The sequence below is a fragment of the Trachypithecus francoisi genome, unplaced genomic scaffold (assembly GCF_009764315.1).
Source record: "Trachypithecus francoisi isolate TF-2019V2 unplaced genomic scaffold, Tfra_2.0 Lachesis_group12, whole genome shotgun sequence".
Lineage (NCBI taxonomy): Eukaryota > Metazoa > Chordata > Mammalia > Primates > Cercopithecidae > Trachypithecus > Trachypithecus francoisi.
The window spans coordinates 90,828,544-90,846,130 of record NW_022681457.1 but is presented as its reverse complement, the minus strand read 5'-3'; the positions used below and the strand labels follow the sequence as shown (position 1 = coordinate 90,846,130).

The window sequence follows — 17,587 nt, the reverse complement described above, 5'->3', positions numbered from 1 at the left end:
CCTGAGTTCTTCCCTGTGACTCCTCAAAAGTCAGGTCTCAGCTTAAATCCTACCCTCCTCAGAGAGGTCAGATTCAGAAGAGGGTCCCTACTGCTGTTATTCTCCATCCTGTTCATTTCCTTTATGACATGTGTCATACGTTTTACATTTATGTTTGAATATTTTACTAACTTCAGTCTCCCCCAAATAGACCATAAGTTCCACAAAGGCAGAGGCCTTGTCTTCTCCACCATTGCATTCCCAGTGCCAAGCTCAATGTCAAGCAGGAGAAGGGCCTGAGTAGCTTGTTTGAATGACTGAATGATGGTAGAGAGATGCTGGTAATGAAGATGAAACGGTGAGAAGACAGTGACCATAATGAAGGAGATTTTCCCTATGAAAGATGATGCTGGTGCTCACTGTGAAGATGACTGCTCATGGTCTGCCAGGGTACTGAACACCAAGTTTTCAGGTGTAGCTGTTGATTTCACCTGACCACCCTCACCAGTCTTATCCCAATGACTGTGAATTAGTTACCAAGGGCAGCTGCGTCCCTGCACGTCCAGCCTTATCTTCTTCCTTCTTGCAGCCTTGACTCCCCTATTAGTGCTCATTTTGTGCTGGAGAGACCAATGGGCATCGCCATTCCCCACTCCACCCCAGCCCACTTCTGCTCCTGCGTTCCTCTGTTCAGCACATGGCCCCACCACAGTCATTCAGCCAGAAACTTGGTAATCATCAGCCCCTCCTCCTCTCTACCCCTTCACAGCTGTCTCAGTTCAAGGCTGGATTCTTTTGCCTGCGGAGTTACACAAAAAGTTTTACAGCTGATTTCTGGGCCTTCCTGTTTAACTCACTTAAAATTCAGAATGATTATTTTACTTCCCTGCTTAAAGTCTCTTAATAGCTTTCCATAGCTTATGGAATCCTCTCTGGCTTATGAACAAGGGGCAGGGTTCTTGCTCCTGGTCCATGCTCCTCCTGTGTTCATTTCGGGTCTCGTGTTCTGCTCTTCCTCCCTTGCTCCTGCACCTGACTTGCAATGCCCCAAACACACCAGGGCTCTTTTTGGCTCCATGCCAATGGCAAAATCTTACCCCTCAGTTCAAATCAAAAATCATCCTGTGGGACTAATTTTTCTGAGCCCTTCCAGAATCACCACCCTCTTATAGGAAGGCTGATGACTTGTTTGAAGGACAGTCTTAGTTTTGGTTTTGCCAGGGCTGCCACTCCCAGCCTGAGTTTTTGGGAGGGCAGACAGTCACATGATCTGAGATCAATGAGGACATCCCTTGGCTACACTGGTGTTGAGGGGTGGGCACATGACTCAGGCTGGTCCACCAAGGTTTATCTGAGGGCTTTTGTAGGACCCATTAGGAAAGATATGCTCCCTTTTTGCTGGGATTGCCAAGACAGGTAGGTTATAGGGAGCTGAGGGTGGTCACCTTTGCCATCTCTTGGGAAAGCCTGCCTGAGAATGAAACTAACACACAAGAGAGCAAAGCCTCGGGACGGGGAGAAACATGATTTGCATGCCTCGGTCCAGCGCCGCCTGAAGTCAAGTTTTGGACTTTTCAGTTACAGAGGCCAGCACATTCCCTTTGTAGCTTGAGTTAGCTGGAGGTGAGTTTCTATTTCTTAAACCCAAAGAATCCTGGCCATTACATTTCTCCTTATTTCCTAGGGGAACTTCTTTATACCTCTTAGAAAAGCACCTAACACATGATATTGCAAAGCATTTAATTATATTCTGCCTCTTTGCCCCAACTGTGAGCTTCAGGGTCCAGCATGGTGCTTGGCTATTACATAAACATTTGTGGAAGGAATAAATAACTCCTTAGGAACCCAGACTGTGGCTTTGTCCCTCTGGCACCTAGGAGAGCCTCGTTCATAGAAGAGTCTCAATAAATGATTACAGAAAATAAATAGGGGGAAAGTAACAAAGAACGTGAATGAGCTAAACCAATGGTTTGATAAAGTATATGTGAATAAATAAATAAGTGGATAGTTATTATTAACAAATCTCCATTGGCGTGTAATTCTCATTCTAACTATATCTGGATTTAAAGGTTCTTAAATGAAATATCTAGTTAAAAGTCGCTGAGATCAAATGGTTCTAGTTGGCTCAACTTCCATGTGTAAAATGCCTAATAACTAAAGCAAGATCATTCCAGAGGAGAAACAGTGTTGCTGGCAAAATTTTCAAAGTGAACGTCTGCAGAATAGACAAGAGTTTTTGTATTGCCACCTACAAAAACAAAAGCAAACGAATGAAGGGAATGAAGTGGAGCAAATCCATCGAAGCTCTAAGGACATGAAAAGGAGGGATGTGAAATTAAGGAAATTTAATGATGAAACTCAAAAGGGTTAGTTGCTGGACCTACAGAGTAGGTTGAGCCTGGTTTCCAGGGAAATTCTCTTTCCAAAAACAGCCAAAGTCTACCCAGTGGCCACAGGGCCAGGATCTGGGAAGTCCAGACAGATAAGAGCAGGCATTCTATTCCTCTGCAGGTGGAGGGAGATGCCTAGGCTCAAAGGTAGATGCCAGAGCCCTGGGGTGGGTGCACGGTGGAGAACATCTTCCTTAGAGAATTTTTGGGACTATTTCTTCTTGGACTGCCTCCCAGGGATCAAGGAACTCCCACACTTTGGCCAGGAGGACTAGGCAGAAGCCCTAGAAGAATGCTCTTCCCAATACCTCATCTCCTATATTAAAATGGTATGCATCCTTCTCGACCTGTCTCAAGTGCAGCCTCTGCCTTGAGGCCTTGGTCTCCTGCCCCAGGACAGTGCTCTCCTCTCTTTTCCTACTTTGAATGTTTGGTGGAGTTTGTTGGCACAAAAGTCTGTGGGGACTGGGCCTGGGAGTGCGGGGACATAGAGAACAGGCAGGCAGAGCCCATTCAGGGTGATCAGAGTGAAACAGATATAAAGGAAAATCAATGTACAGTGGCCAGGGCGAGGAAGAGAGGCTGGGAACCACTGGCCGAAACTGACCCACAGAGTCACAGCCAAGGAAATTGGAGGGGCAGAGGTTTGTTCCAGGATCTACACAGAAATCCCACAGGTGGGAAGGAGCTTTGGATGTCCCCCAAACCATACACACCCCACAAACATTCCTGAGGCTGGCACTTCCACTGGCCCCCAAGACAAGGGTGGCTTCAATTCTGAGTGCAGGTCAGATTCTGCCTGCCTACCTTCCCTGTTGTAGGAAGAAATTGCCCCTTGGGGAGGGGCAGAGGAAAGAAGGAGAGAAGAAGGCCCCCCAGTAGAACCCTCCAATCACATGGTCCAGAGAGAGCGAGGGGGGCCAGGAAGAGATACCCCTCCTGTCTCTGGTAGTTGTCTCCTGAATGCCTTCTCCATACTTACGGTCCCCATCCCCCTACTCTGTGAGCACCCCAGTGCAGGGGCTGTGCCTGACTCACTGTGGAGTGCCTCTGCTTTCCTAGTCTTGCACAGAGTGATTAGTGGTAGCTGCATTGGTAGAATCCCCTCCCCTCGCCTCCCGCCTCCCCTCCCCTCCCTCCTCCCCTCCCCTCCCCCCTCCCCTCCCCTCCCCTCTCCTCTCATCCCCTCTCCTCTCCTCTCCTTTCCTTTCCTTCTTTCTTTCTTGACAGAGTCTTACTCTGTCTCCTGGGCTGGAGTACAGTGGCACAATCTCAGCTCCCTGCAGCCTCTACCTCCAGGGCTCAGGTGATTCTCCCACCTCAGCCTCCTGAGTAGCAGCTACTACAGGTGTGTGCCACCACATCCACCTAATTTTTGTATTTTTTGTAGAGACGGGTTTCTGCATGTTGCCCAGGCTCATCTTGAACTCCTAGACTCAAGTGATCCACCCACCTCAGCCTCCCAAAGTGTTGGGATTACAGCATCCGGCTCTCTTCTGCTTTTCTAACAAAGCAGCTAACTGGCCAGCCTGGGGCTAGATCTAGGCACAGAAGTGATGCTACCCATAACATGCTTGCCAAGTGCAGCCCTGGGAAGATAGTTCCAGCGAAATCACTGTCCCCTCTTCTGACTTTGCAAGGACATCCTCCAGTCTCACCCAGAGATTCTCCTCACATTAACCTTCTTTGAGTTTCCAGGCAATTCCCCTGGAAGCTAGATAGAGCCAGCCAGCCAGGCTGTGCCTTTCTGCTGGTGAGATGCCACTGGGCTGGAAAGCTCATATGTTGACTTCAGTGGGACCACCAAAAATGAGGTCAACAAGGCTATGAATTGCTGCGGTTGCCTCATCTTACTTTTTTCTTCTCAAAGCCTCATCCTAGGAGTATTGTACCTATGGTGAGCCAGGCAGCAGTTGCCACATTTTGCACTCTCAAGATGCTTTGTAGGTTGGTATACTGAGACCCATTTTTCAGATGCAGAAACAGACTCAGAAAAGCTGGTAAATATCCTAAGATGACACAACTACTGAGAGGTAGCTGGTTTTGAGACCAAGTCTATCTGCCGACTTCCAAGCCTGCCCCCTTCCCAGTTCGATGCCATGGTGCAGTCTCGATATCTAATTCCAGAGAAACTGCACAAACTTCCTCTCCCATATTCTAGGAGAGGATGTCTGGCTTTCCCTCCTTTCTTTTAGTCTGGGGAGGGTTCTGGAGAGACTCAGATGGAGAGCGTTGGGTATGAGGCAGAGGAAGGAGGAGACAGATTCTGGATCTAGTGGCTTCTCAGGGGTCTTCACTTTGCTGATTTTCTCCACCAACGGAGAGGCCAGTTCTGTGATGGGCTGGTGACAACTTGTACTCAGTATAACGTGATCCCGATACCCTCCAGGGACCTACATCCCCATATTGTTAAAAGGGTCTTCTGTATTGCCAGTCCCAGTCCTTCAAAAAAGTCCTGGGGCCTCAGGAGGAAGCTTAGCAAAGGTGAGAGTGTTTCCTTAGAACGTGATGGAAAGGAATGGAGCTCCATGATGGTCAGAGCCAAGTGACTGGGTCAGAGCAGAGCAGAGCAGAGAAGGAAGACCCACCACCTCCACCCTCCAGCAGGGTCAGTGAGAGAAAATCTGGCTCCTATATTGAACTGGAAATGGAACTGTGTGTAAGGAGGGGCAGGTGTGTACATGTGCTTAACGTGGTCTGAGAGCAGGGGATGACTTGGTGATGTGAATTTGGCAGTGACTTGGAAAGGTATGTGTCAGAGATGATTTGGCAGTGTGTGTGTGTGTGTGTGTGTTTGTGTGTGTGTTGGAGTGAGGGTTGCAAACATGTATGTGTAGTCAGGGTATAATACCCATTCTTCTTTGTGGGTTGTAATCCTCAGTCAGTCCAAGCCCAGCTTTTGCTCATGGTCACACATACAAAAATGCAATTAACTTTTAGGGGGAGTTAAGTCTAAAATACTAGCGAATCTCTCAACATGTCAGAGCTACAGGGTCCAGTGCTCACCATAGTAACAGCTTTTTCCTGTTCAAAACACGTATTGTTGGATCTCCAAAGGCTGGTCCAGGACCAGCAAAACAGGGAGAATTGGTCCACTGATTGCTGCATATATACTGTTGGACACTCCGGTGATGGGCACACACTGTTATTTATGTGTGCTCCCCCCACCTTATCTTTCATGATGTCAGCACAACACTTCCAATTGATTACTTCCTGCCACAGTTTTGGCTTTGAATTGTCCTTTGTTTTATGAATAATATTCTGAGGAGTTGGCAGGTTTACTTCTAACATCCTTACTTGGCAAAATAAAAAATGACCAATCCCATGTTTCGCCAATTGTTTGGAAATTCTACTAGTCCAGAAGCCCTAATTTAAACTCTCCTGTTGCTATCCCATTTAGGGGGAGGAGAAGAGTAGGGAAATTGAGTCAGGGAGATTGCATGCCACTCGCCCTTCTGAATCAGTGGGAACCTGTTATCTGGTAACGGAGGTAGTGGATGTTTTTTCTCTCAAAGGAATTCCTGTCTTCTTGATAGGTGAAGGGGGTGCCCAGTTGTCCAAATCCATCTTTGCTAACAGGATTTGTTGTTTTTATATGCCTTGGCACAGAATGCAAGAGAACAGCCTGAAATCTTAATGTATGCTTACAAAAGCAGTATACTCATAAACTAGCAGCATCAAACTTTTACAGGAATCCAGGGATCCATAAAGGAGAGGGGCAAGGGAGAGAGCTGATTCTTCCCACACATACGTCCTGAGCCTCCAAGTTTGTTTATCCATAATTGCTATGCAAGTATAAACTAGAACAACAACTGCATCCTGCCTGGCAGTGGTGACACTAACCCTGTAAATAATTATAATTTAATCTTATAGCAAAGAGTTCTGAATGACTCCCCTAACAATTTCCTCTGCTTAATTCCTTCCCCACTGAGTGACTTAATAGGAAAAGGAACTCTTTCAGATTTGTTTCACTCCAAAAGTTTGGACAATGTGTAGACTCACTCCTGGAGGGCAGAAGCTATAGAAGACCATTTGGCCCGCGGATGAACAAGGGAGTCGAAAAGGCCTTGGGACTGGAAGAGAGGGAACTGGCAAGGATATTCATCTTGGCACCTGTTTATAGAAGTGAAAACCTGGGAACCACCTAACAAGAGGTTTGATGAGTAAACTATGCTACAGACTTAACAAGGGAATGCTACACAGCCCGGAAAACCCATGACAGATATCACATGTTAATAGCATAATAGCATGCTGTCATGGCTTGGAAGACAGGCTTTAGTATCAAACTAACCTGGGATTGAATCCCAGCTCTGCTCCTTACTCACCAGTGTGATCTCAAGCAGGTACTATAAACTCTCTGGGCCTCATTTTCCTCTTCTGTAAAAGGAGGAAAACTATTCTACCTATTCATAGAATTTTTATAAAGATGAAATGAAATTACAGCTCTAAAGAACTTATAACCTGTCTGGCACATATTGGCAATAAAGGGTCAACAAATGATATTACTATCAGACCTGGTATATTTTGGAGGCATCTGTGATGGTACAGGAAAAAATTTCATGACACAATGATTAGCTAAAAATATATAACTACAGATATTTTTCGATCCTAATTTGGCAATATTAAAATATATATAAATAGCCAGCTAGCTTGACCTAGGCCAAGAAAAAAGGTCAAAGAGGAGTACGTCAAAATTTTAATAATTTTAATTTTTCCATACCTTTGTCGATTTTCCATGTTTTCTACAAGGAGCATATGCATTACATTTACAATCAGTAAACAGGTATTTTACAAAAAGAGGCAGAGGTCCAAGGGTCTTCACACTGGGCAGGTCATCAGGATTCCAGTTGAGTGAAGACTCACCTAAACCTTCAACCCAACTCCTAGCATAAAATCACCAGCTTTTACTCTTGGACTAGTTTATAGACTGTCACCCCCCACAGAGCAGGTTGTCCTCATTCACCTGTGCTTCTCTCAGCCCTCTGACCAGGGTAGGAAATGACCTGGCCAGTTTCCTGTGATAAGCTAGCAGTGACACCAGGGTCTTTTGACTCCCATGTCGGCTCACCTTCCACTGCACCAGGAAACTTGAGTTTTCTGGTTACACTATAGTTCCCAAATCTGAGCCTATATTTGGGAAGAATCCAATCCCCCTTTATCCCTCTTAAATATTTAACAGTCACACTTGGCTCCTACCATGGTTTGTCTGATTTTCTTACCTAATAGACAATGAGCTCCTTAAAAAACCACGTCTCACTCAACTGGTGTTCCTACCACCATGAAACCCGGCACAGGGAAGGTGTGCAATAAATGCGCCTCATTCCCCTCCTTTCCTCCTCTCCCTCCTGTCTTCCTCCTCCCTGCTCCCACTGACTGCCACATCTCTGTCTTCTCTGACTCTTGCAGACACCCACTTTCTGCTCTGCTCAGAATCCTCAGTGACACCTCCTCCCACTCCTATCCCCTCCCTCCATCCACTCCTGGAGTGTGGCCCACCAGACCCGGCCTGGCCCAGCCCCGCACCCAGGGCCTCCACCAGAACTGCTATTCCCACCAAGGCGCCCCCTGGGAGCCAACGCTGCGACGCCCACCTGGCGCCAGGAAGTGGAATCCCCATCTTCAGCTGACACCATGCAGCAACTAAGGCTCCAATGATGCCCCATCCTTGCCTGAAGTACACCTGGACATATCCTTCTATTGGCTCCTGATGTGCTAACAAAAGTCCTCCTGATAACACAGCCACAATGAGAATACAAGAGAGTGTTCCAAATGCCACAATACCACTTGTGATGCTTGTCACCCAAACAGGAAGCCAGATACTTCCTTAAGCCATGCTCAGTTTGAGCACATCCTGCGAGCCCAAGTCTGGGAGACAAGACACGATGGCTGTAAATCTTCAACAACTCACATCCTCCCTAACCCATCAACAACCAAGACTCTCCACGGAGCACACTACAGAAGAGCCTGCACATTTTAGCCCTTCAGACACTGAGACATAATGCTTTTCTGATGTCTCAGGACCCTTGGAGTGGGAAGAATTAAGACTAAAAATTGTTCTTGTGTCAGCAATGGTCACTTATGGTTCTAGTCCCTTTTTGGATGCTATGCATATGTCTTCCAGAAATGGAACAATATTTCAAATCATTTTACTAGACCCTGTCCACATCCTGAGACCAGAACATTTTTAGTGTTAATGCAAGTTATTCAACCAAGACCCATCATAAAATTCTTCAGCAAGAACATGTTTCAAATCAGATATTGAAATCACTATAAAAATTATCCCAGCTCTAAAAATATGTAGTGCTTTTTCATTAGGATGAGATGAAAGGACTGTAACAGTAGGTATACGGAAGAGGCTAAGAGGCCTCTGGCTGTGGGTCCAGGCACTGAGGAGACTGTAAGCATCCTAGTAATTCACAGTTGCAGAGAATAGGGTAGAAAATGAAGGGGATGTTGTGCTTACCAGAGGGAGGAGCCTTCCGTCCCAGTGACTTCCAGAAAGTCGTAACCATCCTCCAGCTGGAAGTCAATAAAGACCAGGGCGATGGTGTCTCCTAGCTCAGCCAGGATGGTCCATGTGCAGTCGGCATTGTTATGGTACTCCGAGGGGAAGTGGGGGCTGGAGATGATGCCACTCTGGCCCCGCAGGGTCCCACCACAGGCATCATCAGCTGTGGGCACAGAGACAAGAGGCTCACATGAGTAGTCTGGTTTTCAAGCCCCTAGCACTCACCAATGGGCTTTACCTGCAATACATCCTTCTGTCTCCCAAGAGTACAATTCACAGTTTGTGGATATAGATAAAGCAGCAAATGACTTTGTTTGGATGAGTCCATCTGAGAAGCCTTAACAGAGGAAGTGTCATTACAGCTGGGTTTTGATGAATGAGTAGGAGTTCACTAGATAGAGAAGAAAGGGAAGGACATTTCAGGGAAGAAGGAACTAAATGGTCATAAGCAGAGAAATATGAATGTGCAAGGCATGTCTAAGATAAACAGCTCTAGATGGCTCATCACAGGGTAAAAAAGAGGAATAATATAAGATAGTAATGGCATGTAGGAGAAGTCACAAGGCAGAGAGCACCGAGTCAAAAAGATTTGGAGACAGGGGAGCGCATTGGAAAGGAAATGGATTTTAGGGTAAGAAAGGTCTAGATTTGAATTTAGGCTCCACAATTTCCCAGCCACCTGCATAACTTTGGGAAATTTATTTTTTTAAGCCTCAGTTTGCTTCTCTGTTATGATAACTGAATTAGATAGTTAATGTGACGGTAACTAGTATTAGCCAGTGACTGACATGTGGTAGATGCTAATGCAAGGTTCTCCTTTTTCCTTCCATTTCATCTTAAGGATCAAAGGCAGTGAAGAAATATGATTAAACTTGCATTTTAGAAAGAACACTGGCTATGGTATAAAGGAGGTCTGAGTCAGGGAAGCACATCGGATGCTCTTGGTATCACCAAAATCACCAAAGTCCAGGTGAGGCTGGATGAGATCAAGCTGAGGTCATGTGGAGGGTGGGAAAGGATTTATTTGAGAGATATTCAGGAAGGAGAATCTCTAGGAATCAGCAACTAGGAGGTATAAAATCCCATGTTGCTGGTATAAACATCTGGATGGATGAAAGGTGCTATTTCTTGAGGCAGAAAACCCAGGAAGGGAGCTCCTTGTGGTATGGAAGGCAACCAGGAGAACAGTTTTGGACACGTAGAAGTGGGTATGTCTGTGAGACCTCCAATGGTGAGCTCAGATTAACAGATCTATAGGAGCCATCTGGGCTAGAGATAAAAGTGATCTTGTTTAGCAGTTCTGAACTATTCTTATTAATGTTCTTTACAAGGTCAAGACAATCATGAGCCAACTCATAGCATTTCTCACTGCTAACTTCTAAGTTTGTATGAGTGCAGAAATGTAAGAAATACACCTACTCTCCCAGAGTGGGTGCTTATGAAAGTTTCCCTCCTACACCCATTAACTGAGCACCTACTGTGGGCCAAATACTGGGTAGGGCCAGCACTACAATGTGAAAAGCTTGATTTCCTCTCTGCCCTCAAGTTCTTCTGAGAGAAGTGGGCAGGCAAGCCAGCAATGGCAACACAGAATAGTTATGACGGGGATGCTCAAGGCACAGTGATAGCACATAGGTAGGAAGGGCTTTATGGAAGAGACAGAATTTGTATTAATATTCATTCATTCATTCATTCATTCAACAAATGCTAACTGAGCACCTACTACGTGTCAGCCACTGTTCTAGGTGCTGGGGATTCAGTTGTGAATGAAACAAAAATTCCTATTCTCTCAGAGCTTACATTCTGATCAGAAGGATGACGACAACTCCAAGATAAATAATTAACTCTATGGTAAATGAAGTGGTAAGTGCAGAGGAAAATGGGGTGGCTGGTGTTGGAAGTGAGGGTATGGACATTTCAGAAAGGGTGGTCAGGAAAGACCCACTGAGAAGTTGACATTTGAACCAAGACTTGAAGGAATGAGAGAGGGAGTCACGTGGTTATCTGGGGGAAGAGCATTCACAGCAGATGGAACAGCAAATCCAAAGGCCACAGGGTACAGAGGCCTGGCACATTGAAGAGCATCAAGAGACCCAAGGGCTGGGTGCGCTGGTTCACGCCTGTAATCCCAGCACTTTGGGAGGCCGAGGCGGGTGGATCAACTGAGGTCAGGAGTTTGAGACCAGCTAGGCCAACATGACGAAACCCTATCTCTACTAAAAATACGAGAAAAAAAAAAATTAGCTGGGCATAGTGGTGTGCACCTGTAGTCCCAGCTACTCAGGAGGCTGAGGCAGAAGAATCACTTGAACCCAGGAGATGGATGTTGCAGTGAGCCGAGATTGTGCCATTGCACTCCAGCCTGGGGAATAAGAGAGAAACTCCATCTAGAGAGAGAGAGAGAGAGAGAAAGAGAGAGAGAAGAGAGAGAGAGAGAGAGAGAGAGAGAGAGAGAGAGAGAGAGACCGACCCAAGGGGCTGGAATGCAGGAAGAAGAAGGAAAGTGGCAGGGGATGAGGTTAGCAGAGGCAGGACTACTGAGCTAAGAGGCAGGGCGACCTGAGAGGCCAGTGTAAGGATGTGGACTTTTACTCAGAATGAGTTGAGAAGGCAGTGGAGGGTTCTGGGCTAAGGATGATATGATGTCATTTGTGTATTAACAGGATCCCTTGGGATGCCATGTAGATAGCAGACCTAAGAGAGCAAAGGAAGAAGCTGGGGGCCTCTTGAAGCTACCACGATAATCCAGTGAGAGGCGATGGTGGCTTAGACCAGGTGGTAACAGCGAGACATAGTCAGAGTCTGGCTTCGTTTCCAACACTGAGCTGGCAGCATATATCAGCTGAGGGCTGCCTGCCTGGTAGACCTCAGGGGAGAGGGTGTTTTAGGCAGAAAAACAGCAAGGACAGTTGAAGTTGGGGATTGTGGCATGTTTAGGGACTTATTAGGCAGGACCATGTGAACTGAAAGGGACATGCAGAGATGACAGAGCTGGGCTGGGCAGGAAGGCAAGAGCTGGACTGTGAAGGTCCTTGAATGCCAAGTAGAGGAGCTGAGGTTCTATTCTCCTCCCCTCTTCCTGCTTTGCTACCCCCAACCCAGCTGCCCAGGCCCCAGGAAGCAGGAAGGGAGAGAAGGTAGGCAAGATTGGCCTTGCTTGGCTTTAAATCCAGTTTAGTGGTGCTGTTGATTTGTTTTATCAAGTTGCACAGTATTTCTGCCTTGAGTATCTCTCTGGCAGGAGGCTATGATGTCTGACATCTGAGGCAGAGTTTGTCTCCTTCTGATGTAAATAAATTCACCGTGAACATTACCAGGGAGATAAGCCACAGGAGCCAGCCAACAAACGGAGATTTGTCAATGTTGTTCCCAGCAAGCACCGGGCCCACTGGTTCCCGACAGTCCTGTCACTGGCGCTTACTACACCAGGTGGAACTGTCTTCAGCCCTGGGCACAACGGCTGAGTCTCGACTGTACTGGGGAAAGGGATCGTGGTGAAGGAAGGGCCTTTTACCCCGAACCTTCAAAAAGGTGTAGGAGTATGCTGGAAGGGAAGAAATAGAGGGGTTCCAGGCAGAGCAAACGGGCCCTCAGAGGCAAGAAGGCCTGGAAGGGCACGCTGCTTGGGTGAAGGCCTTGATGGCGCTGCCGAGGTGTTTGGACTTTCCTCTGCAGGTGCAGGGGAGTCACAGTAGGTGTGGAGAAGAGGGTTTTCAGCAAGAAGTACAAGTTCAGACCTATTTTAGAAAGATGATTTGGTCCCGTAGTAATGGATGAATGATATGGTTTGGTGGCCAAGGAAGGTGGCTGGTAGGGAGACCAGAGACAGAGACTGAAGAAGAGGTTGTTCCCATCATCAAAGCCGCAACTAGGGAGGGAAGAAAGAGAAGCAGCAGGAAGGGATTTAGGAGGCAGGCTGTGGAGGAATGAGAGGGTGAGGTCTCCAACAGAAAATGGATGGTGAAGGAGAGAGCGGAGACAGGGACACTAGAGGAGCTCTGCAGGAAGAGTGATGGCCCTTCCTCCCCTGCTCTTCCGTACTCCCATGTTGAGTGTGAGATCCTGGGGAATAAACAGATGGGGATACCTATGGGTCTGGGATCCCAGAGACCGTGAGGCAGGGAATCAGCAGGACAAAGAGGGAACCTCCCACCACAGGAGTGGAGAAGGCTGGGGACTGAACAGACATGTACAGAGCAGGCAGAAGCAAAGATACCTGAAAGAAGAGAAGGTGGGAAGGGAGGGGCACTCAGGTGGAAAGTGAGTAGGGACCAAAGAGAAACATTAGAGGGAGGGAGTGGCTCAGGAGCTGCAGAGCAGGTGCAGCCACTCTGTGTGGCCAAGTCTCTAATCAGGCCCTTGGTCCACATGGTCTCATTTAATCTGGCCTGCACAACCAGGTGGACAACAAAGAATTCCAGAAAAAACGCAGGTCTTGGGGGAAAGACAGTGACTCCAGAGCCTTCTGCCTACCTCCAGTCTTAGAAACCCAACTAGATATTCCACATTGCTCTCAAACCCAACCCAACCAAAATCACTCTCATTCTTTCCTCCCAGAAGCCTAGCCTTCTTCCAGACTTTCCCATCTTGGAGTGTCAGCACTATTCACCCACTTCCTCATGGCAGAGGCTCAGGGGACATCCTCAACTCCTCCCGCACCCCCTCATCCAGCCAGGCACTCACCTGGCAGTCCATCTAGGTGGCTCTCAATTCTGTTCCCCGCCATCACTGCCATTGCTCTACCCCAAGCCATGTCACACTCCAAGTTAACTAGAGCCATGAAGCCCCCTCCTGGTCTCCAAGCCTCCTTCCTCCTCCAGCCCATCCATTCTTTTGGTTTTGCAGTTTTTAAAATTTTATTTTTAGTTGACAATAGTTGTATGTCCTTATGGAATACACTGTGATGTTCTGATATATGTATGTATTGTGGAATGATTAAATCAAGCTAATTAACATACCAATCACTTCACATACTATTTTTTTGCATTGAGAACATTATCTTGGAGCACTCCTTTAAAAAAACTTTGTTATAAAATATTTGTACACTTTTATGGGGTATGTGTGTTATTTTCTGACATGCACAGTAGGTGAGTGATATAATTTGAATGTCCCTCCCAAGTCTCATGTTGAAATGTAATCTCCAATACTGGAGGTGGGACCTGGTGGAAGGTGTGTGGGTCATGGGGAGGGATGCCTCATGGCTTGGTGCTGTCCTTGTGATAGTGAGTGACTCATCTCAAGATCTGATTGTTTAAAATTGTGTGACACCTCTCCCTCACTCCCTCTCTTGCTCTTGCTCTGGTCATGTGAAGTGTCTGCTCCCACTTCACCTTCCGTCATGAGTAAAAGCTCCCTGAGGTCTCCCCAGAAGCTGAGCAGATGCTGATGCCATGCTTCCTGTACAGCCTGCGGAACTATGAGCCAGTTAAACCTCCTTTGTTTATAAATTACCCGGTCTCCAGCATTTCTTTACAGCAATGCAAGAAAAGCCTAACACGGTAGGTATAATGATCCAGTCAGGGTATTTAGGACATCCACCACCTCAACAGTTTATCACTTTTATGTGTTGGGAACATTTCAAGTTCTCTCTTCTAGCTATTTTGAAATATACAATACATCGTTGTTTTAACTATAGTCACCCTAGTCTGCTATTGAACATTAGAACTTATTATTCTTTCTACCTAACTCAGGGGTCCCCAACCCCTGGGCCGTGGACTGGGACCTGTTAGAACCTGGGCTGCACAGTAGGAGGTGAGTGTTGAGCAAGTTATCTAATGCCTGATGATCTGAGGTGGAAGTTACATCTTGAAACCATCCCCCACCTCCTGTCCATGGAAACATTGTCTTCCATGAAACTGGTCCCTGGTGCCAAAAAGGTTGGGGACCACTGACCTAACTGTGTGTTTGTACCTGTTAACCAGTCTCTCTTTGTCCCCTACATCCTCCAATCCTGGACACACACAGCCTTCCCAGCCTCTGGAACTATCAATCATTCTACTCTCAACCTCCATGAGATCCACTTTTTTAACTCCTCGTATGAGTGTTAGGTGATATTTGTCTTTCTGTGCCTGGCTTATTTTACTTAGCATAATGACCTCCAGTTCCACCCATGTTCCTGCAAATGACAGGATTTCACTCTTCTAAAAAAAAGAAAGAGATGGAGTTGTGCTGGACATTGCCCAGGCTGGACTTGAACTCCTGGGCTCAAGAGATCCCTCGCCTCAGCCTCTCAAGTAACTGGGGTCTATGGGCGCATGCCACTGTACCTAGCTAATTGCATTTTTTAACATCTGAGTGGTACTCCACCATGTATGTGTGCGTATATATGTATATCACATTTTCTTTATACATTTATCCAATGATGTGCACTTATGTTGATTCCCTATCTTTGCTGTTATGAATTGTGTTTCAGTAAATACGGGGGTGCAGGTATCCCTTTGATATACTGATTTCCTTTCCTTTGGATAAATACTCGGTAGTGGAATGGCTTGGTCATATGGTAGTTCTATTTTCAGTCTTTTGAGAAATCTCCATACTGTTTTCTATAGTGGCTGTAGTAATTTACATTCCCACCAACAAAGTATCAGAGCTCCCTTTTCTCCATATCCTTGCCAACATCTGTTGTTTGTTGCTTTTTTAATAATGGCCATTCTAACTAGGGTAAAATGGTATCTCATTGTGATTTTGACTTACACTTCCCTGATGATTAGAAATGTTGAACATTTTTTCATATACCTGTTTGCCATTTTTATGTCTTCTTTTGAAAAAAATGTCTATTCATGTCCTTAGCTCACTTTTTAATGGGATTATTATTATTATTATTATTATTATTATTTTGCTGTTGTTTGAGTTACTTGCACATTCTGGACATCAGTCCCCTGTCGGATGAATAGTTTGCAAATATTTTCTCATCTTTAACAGGTTGTCTTTTCGCTTTGTTGATGGTTTCTTTCTCTTTGTAGAAGCTTTTTAGTTTAATAGAGTCCCACTTGTGTATTTTTGTTTTTGTTGCCTGTGCTTTTGAGGTCTTAGCCATAAAATCTTTCCCTAGACCAATATCCTGTAATAACTCCCCTATGTCTTCTTCCAGTAGTTTTATAGTTTCAGGTCTTAAGTTTAGGTCTCTAATTCATTTTAAGTTGATTTTTGTATATGGTGAGAGATGGGGGTTTAGTTTCATTTTTCTGCGTATGGTTATCCAGTTTTCCCAGCACTATTGAAGCAAGTGTCCTTCCCCTAATGCATGTTCGTAGTGCCTTTGTTGAAAATCAGTTGGTTATAAGTATGTGAATTTATTTCTGGACTCTATTCTGTTCCATTGGTCTATGTGTCTGTTTTTATACCAACACCATCCTATTTTGGTTATTATAGCCTTGTAATATATTTTGAAGCCAGGTAGCATGATGCTTCCAGCTTTGTTCTTTTTGCTCCAGATTGCTTTGGCTATTCAGGCTTTTTTTGTTGTTCCATATGAATTTTAGGATTGTTTTTTCTATTTCTGTGAAAAATGACACTGGTATTTTGATACAGATTACATTGAATCTGTAGATTGCTTTGCAGCCTCTGTCCATTCTTCACAGAGGCCAGAGTAATACTGGAAAGCATGGGCCTGATTACGCCACTCTCTCTGTTGGAACCGTCAATAACCTCCATTGTCACTCAGGATAAAGTGGAATACTCGATGACTCACAAGGACCTTACAGGGCCTTGCCTCATGCCAGTCTCTCCTTCCCTATTATCTGTAGCCACCCTGGCCTCCTCGCAGCTCTTCCGATTCACTAAGCATTGCCTTGCTCCAGGGTCTCTGAAAGTGTTATTTTCTCTTTCTGGAAACTTCCTCCCTATCTTGTTGGGCCTGACTGCCCACTGCCCTCAGCCTTTAGGTCCCAATCCAAGTGCTGCTTCCTCAAGGATCTCTATAGAAACAGAATAACCCCTCCCCCATCATATACTTTCTGAGTACCACATATTTTGCCATAATTGATTTTCCATAATTAATTGATCAATTATGTCATTACTTAGTTAACATGTAGATAGTAAACTCCATGAGAACAGAGGCCATGTCTGTTCTGTCCCAAGCACTTAGGAGATTTTCTGGCATATAGCAGGCACTTGACTAATATCTGCTGAATAAATAAATGTAACAGGAAACTGAAGCTCAGAGAGGTTAAGTAGCTTTCCCAAGGTCACATAGGAAGTGGCTGAGTCAAGATTTCAGTTGAGTCTCTCTGGTACCAGGATGGTAGTCTCCTCTGCTATAAGGCACGTCCCTGCTTGACAGTGGTTTAGTAAGCCATCCTGAGATTTTCAAACTTCCCAACTGTAGGCAATGATTTCTGGACTGTGCTAGAACTGAGGACTTGAGAACTTGAGATCCTCTGGCCAGAGCTACCAGTCTCCTCTTAAGGTGGCACCTTTACCATTTTAGCCAACCCTGCCTCTTGGGCTCATCTGACACCCTGGCCCTTGCATCATCCTGTTTTGATTGAAGATCCTGCAAAAGCTGTTTGGAGGTTTTCTCACACTTTAAACAAGGCATCATATTTCATGGTTACAACTCCAGAGTCATAAAATACAACCTTCAGCTGACACCATAGTCCTAAAATATTCATTTACACTCTTTCTCCTTCTCTGGCAATGGGCATTTTGCACCACCATTAAGTCATGCATATTCTGAGGTGCAGGTGTGTTATGCTGATAGTTGCCTTTC

At 45.8% G+C, this 17,587-nt stretch overlaps 1 protein-coding gene across 1 annotated transcript in view; it reads right to left on the bottom strand.

Annotated features, from left to right (window-relative positions):
• Positions 1-17,587, bottom strand: part of CSMD2 (CUB and Sushi multiple domains 2) — a 602,688-nt gene that overhangs the window by 392,440 nt on the left and 192,661 nt on the right. The window contains exon 5 of the mRNA XM_033228874.1: positions 8,833-9,040. Coding sequence (XP_033084765.1) covers positions 8,833-9,040 — 208 coding nt within the window. The remainder of the gene's footprint in view (positions 1-8,832; positions 9,041-17,587) is intronic.